At 43.5% G+C, this 5,194-nt stretch overlaps 1 protein-coding gene across 1 annotated transcript in view; it reads right to left on the reverse strand.

The window, feature by feature from the left end:
* LOC104621520 (glycosyltransferase-like protein LARGE1) overlaps positions 1 to 5,194 on the reverse strand; it is a 141,424-nt gene that overhangs the window by 1,890 nt on the left and 134,340 nt on the right. The window contains exon 12 of the mRNA XM_010288034.1: positions 2,996 to 3,191. Coding sequence (XP_010286336.1) covers positions 2,996 to 3,191 — 196 coding nt within the window. The remainder of the gene's footprint in view (positions 1 to 2,995; positions 3,192 to 5,194) is intronic.

Here is a 5,194-nt window from a genome sequence, read left to right on the forward strand (position 1 = left end):
TATGGGAGAGAACACACTTGAGCTAATAAACATGAGTGTTTCACCTATAAATCTTACCTCACCTAACAAAATATGATCAGCCCGGAAAGGACTGAAAACTGCTGGGTTATGATGCTACCAGACACCAAGTGTTTGAACAACACAGCCCAAAATGAAGCCTGAACAAAATGGGAAGAAGTGAGCAGAAGACAACGTGGATCTTTTTCCCAACTCAGGCAGTGGTACTGGTGGGCCCAGGGTGTAGCTAAGGCTGTAGTGCTGTCCCAGAGACACCTATAAATCCCAGATTTACACAAATAGGTAAAAGAAGCATGCGTTGGACGGCGAGGTGCAGATGTAGCTGTATGGCTGCTCCTTTCTCATCACGAAAATGCCTGTTCCCTGCCAGACAGTGCTAAAGCAGTACACCTTTGTGCCAAATTACAATGCTATCATATATGGGAGTGAGCCCCTCTCAGCTTCTGTTTGGCGTGACAAATGTACAGCAAGAGCAAAATAATCCGATGCTCACAGGCAGAACTTATTTGGCTGGAAGAGAATGAGAACTAATGGGGAACCAAATGCAAAAAGGCTGTTGTGATGGAGTGAGGAGAGCTGATAAACTACAAACTACAAAATACGTCTCTATGGGACCTTAAAACTAAAGTCTGAAGTTGCAGGGGAAGATACAACCCCCTCACACAACCTCTTCTTTGTTCTCTACTTGCATCTCAAGTCTGTAATCCTGCAGGTCAGGGACTGTCTATGCTCTGCTGTGTAAACTGTTCAGCACAGCGGTGCTCCCATCCCTCCAAAAGGCCTTCAGGCACATAAAGCCTTCCAAAAATTTACTAGTCTGCTGCTAACAAGCCCCTTTGAAAGGTGTTGGGCTGGGGTCCTGGAAAAAGGATTGCTCACAGCCTAGTTCCACAGTCACTGGAATGGCAAGAAAGGTTTTCTAATGGCCCATCTCTACCATAAGGAAATGCCTGTTGAGAAAGCAATGCACTTGCAGGAACCTCTGTCCCTACCTCACAGGTTATAAATTCTTTAGATGGAGACTGCCATTATCTATGTATTTGCACAGCATCCAGCTCAGTGGACATCTGCATGCCCCCAGAATAATAACGACGATTATCTCCATGTGGTGTGCTGCTCTGAGGGACGGTAGTGGCACAGGCCCTTGGTAAGAAGTCTGAAACAGTTCTCTTGACAGACGCTGCAGTTGTGAGGAGCAGTGAAATAATTCAACTGAGAAGCTGCTCTGCCTGCTGGTAATGAAGCCAGCCAAGCAGCTGGCAACAACCTGATCTGTGGACACCCCGAAGCAGAGGAATGCCATAGGGAGAGGTAGCTGTGCGATCCCACGTCCCCTCCAGGCTGTTTTTGTGGAAGAACAGACAAATACCCATGTTGCTACAGATGAAAATGAAACTCCTTTTCCATGTTGGAATGTTTTTAAGGCTGGAAAAGTGAGAAAAACAATTCCCCAAAGTTAGTTCCAACCTGGTGGTCATTTAAAATATCTGTGCTATGAACCACTTCTTTGAAAAATGTTCTCATTTCCATGTGTGAGTCTGTATGCTGGGCAAATGTCTCTGAACAGAAGAGTTAAATCATGAGTGCTAGATGAGAGCTGCCAGTGGGAACATAAGCCTTGTTAACCAGATTAAAAAATAAAAAATCATCGCACTGGCACTCTTCACAACTGATGGTTAATTGATCAGTGTTTGGAAAGTGCACTGGAAAATTAAAGTGCTATAGTAGAGCAACGATAATATAAGGGACAATTTTTTTTCCTGGTCTGTAATAGTTTTTTCTCAACATAAATAGGTACAAATTTGTTGGGAATGACCTTTTGCAAACAGAGGGCAAGTGGCTGCCAGTCCAAGGTGACCATGTGGTTTTGTAAGCAGAAGTAGAAAATGTCCCTCTCACATATGTGCCTGCACACAAACACACTGTAGCCCACACCCCAGAGACACAATCTCCCAGTACCTTGCTGCCTGCCTTATGCTTCACATAAACTGGTAAGAGGTAGGCAGGGAAGGACAGGTATTCCAGATCCATAGCAGAAGCTAGCACTGGAGCATGCCAAAAGCATGTTTTTTGGTTAGCATGAAATGCTGCTAGTTCAAAAACCGGGACTGAAAACAAACTAAAAAAAAAAACCAAGCCCAAACTAAAAAGAAATGCCATGACCCAGATCCTGCTGATTAGCACAGTGGTTAGCTTCACATCCAAGAACAGCAGGGAGATGTAAACCCTGCCATTTCAGTGAACAGCAGCACTGGGCTCCCATGGAGCCACAGTCACTGCCAGCATCAAAGATCTAGGTCATTGGCAGGGATCTTGGCAGCTCCGAGAGCTCTAGTGTCAGTCTGGGACTCTCAAGCTTTCTTGGTGTCTTTATTCTTATATATTCTGCCCAGCATCTCCACCCCAAGTCACAGATCCAAGAGGCAGGTAGCCCAAGGATCAAGTATGTGGATCCTCTTGAGTCTGCTTCGCAGCCAGAGACTTTGGAAATGTAAATTCCTTGGCTTTGCAGAGATGTGCTGTAAATCTAGGCCAGAAATTGAAAATACTTGCCTTGGATTTAACTTCAGATTGCTTTTTGAATTCTAAATTAGCATCTGGGACTCGCCAACCTCTCACTGAAAAACTTCCACCTAGGTCTATAGATGCCCTAGTAGGTGATGAGACTGGCAACAAGTGCTGCAATGCTCGGGCACGCTGTTGGGCAGGAGGTGAGCACTGCGGGGATCGAGCCAAGCGAGACGACGACTTTCTCGGCACTTGACAGATAAACTAACTCAGAATCAGTTCCCCTTTTAATGCTTGACAAGGACCGAACTGAGTGTTCCCAACTCAAGAAGCACTCATTAAGGAGTTCAGTAAGGCTAAATGAGCACTTTGGTGATGCAAAGCCTGAAGCCTTTCTACAGAACACAGATTTCACTTAACAACCCTGCTGCCCAGCCCCGGGTGAGATACGCAGGCATGGTCTCCTCACCTGTGCATCGAGTTCCATGATGTGAGCCACTTTGTTCCAGCCAAATCCAACAAATCGCCTGTCATACTCCGGGCAGTCCTTCCTCACAACAACGTATGGCTCAAAGTCTGCTTCCCACTCAACGCGGTAGGGGGTGGTGGCCGTTCGCCACTTGGCAAAGTTTGTTGGTGCATGCCCTTTCGTCCAGACGTGATACCTTAAACAGACATAAATGGTACAGATGTGGGGAGGCAGTTAGATAGAGGCGTTTTGGCGAGGCAACATAATGTTACTGGTTAGATGAAATGCTCAAAAATAAGGACATTAGCTTACAGTTCACATCATCACTTTCAGGACACATTTCTAGGACTATTTCCAGCACACTTCCCAGAGCCTCTATGTGCTTAATGCTTAAACACATCTAGTTGGTGAAGGATAGTGTGAAAACACTACCTAATGCTAATGTGAGAAACAATTACAAAGTACACAGGCAATTCATCTGCACCACAAAGTGCTGTGTCTCGTTTCTAGCAACCAAGTGGCTGTATCAGTGCTCTAAAATCAGTGTGAAATTCTCTAGCTCACATAAGGTCCCTAAAATTAGCTATTTCTACACCACAGTGACATTCACGATCTGTTTTATATGCAATTTTATAATTTGTATGAGAGACACCTGCAGCTCTGGATAGATGTTCTATTTTATTAATTACTGTTATTACTATGTCAGGAGCCAAACTGCATAATTAAATTAATAAGTAAAATACTACATAAAGGCTTTCTGCTGTACTTTCTACATTGTGGGGAGTACCCTTGTGATCCTGAGTAAGGTAATCAATTCGATTTACAGAAAAAGATCCTTTTATACTTTGTTAATCTTGTTTAGGTCACAGCAGGTCCCTTCCAAGCACAGCTTGAATCCACCCCATTAGTGCCAGGGTCAATGACTCTCTCGCCCACTTATTCTTCTTATACCTTTCCAAAAATCAATGAGACAGGCTCTTTCTGCAGACTCATAGATTAAATAATGAAACAAAGGCATAGCAGGCCATCTGTATTACAACACTCTGCGATGTGTAACAGAAGGGGCAAAACAAACATCCTGCCAGCTTGTAATGGAAGGTACATTGAATTTACAGGGATGACTCATGTACTGAAGTAAAGGGATTTGAGCATTAAATATTTGCCGAATTAGGAGTTGAGGTCCAGAAATTCTTGTAACCCCAGAAATTCTTGTAACATTGCAAGCCATTGCTAAAAACAGGGACATGAAATCACAACCTAGGAGTTTCCACTTGGACTTGTATATTCATATGGCTTATTCAGCTTCACTGACTCTCCTTGTTCAGGGGCAGTGCAGGAGGACTGAGTTATTAGGATAGCACTGAGGTCCCAAATAACGTAAGGTCCTTTGAAGGATGCATTTCTAAACTGTAAACAAGTTGCATCACTTTCAGATATCTGGCTTGGGAACCTGGGAAAACAAGGCCCTTCCGTATTAAAAAAACTGACAGTGAATTAATTCTCTAGAGGTTACTAGAAACTAGTGGCAGATTCACAAAGATGCTTACAATCCTTAATGCCCTTTGCCATCATCTCTGAAAAGCCTATCCCTTTTCTTGGTCTCTTTTGGAAATGAGTGGGTAGCCTACCCAGTCACTAATGGGCACCTGTCTATGCTGGAGAAAAACCACAGTCACAATGTGGAGTTTAAAATGATAAGAGATTGTGGAGGATGCTGTATCTTCTAAAATCCTACCTCCAGCATTTTGAAATTAATTATGATAATAATAATAATAATGACTACTAAACACTTATGAAGTGATTTGTAGCTTCAAAGCCCCATACAAACTTTGGTTAATTGAGAGATTCCCGCAGAGAAGCAGTCAAACGCTGCTGCTATTCTAGTAACACTCTCCCACTGATTTAAACAGGGTGGGGGAAACATGACACTAACCATAAAAATATCAGTTTCTTTCTACCTTTCTTGGGGAGAGCAGCGTAAGCAGTTACATCAGCTCAGGTATAACCTCTGTGCATCAAGAGAGCCAACCAGAAGAAAAAAAAAGGGGGAAGAGACAATGAAGGGAAATATAGAAGTGAGACTGGAGAGACAAAACAAAGCAGAAAGGAAGGAATAGACCTGATGATTGTACCAAACAAAATAATACCAGAGATGATCTACTTGCCTCTTCAGACTGACTGATGTGAATGGAGGGAAAG

Source organism: Phaethon lepturus, unplaced genomic scaffold (assembly GCF_000687285.1).
Source record: "Phaethon lepturus isolate BGI_N335 unplaced genomic scaffold, ASM68728v1 scaffold2995, whole genome shotgun sequence".
In the NCBI taxonomy this organism is placed as follows: Eukaryota; Metazoa; Chordata; class Aves; order Phaethontiformes; family Phaethontidae; genus Phaethon; species Phaethon lepturus.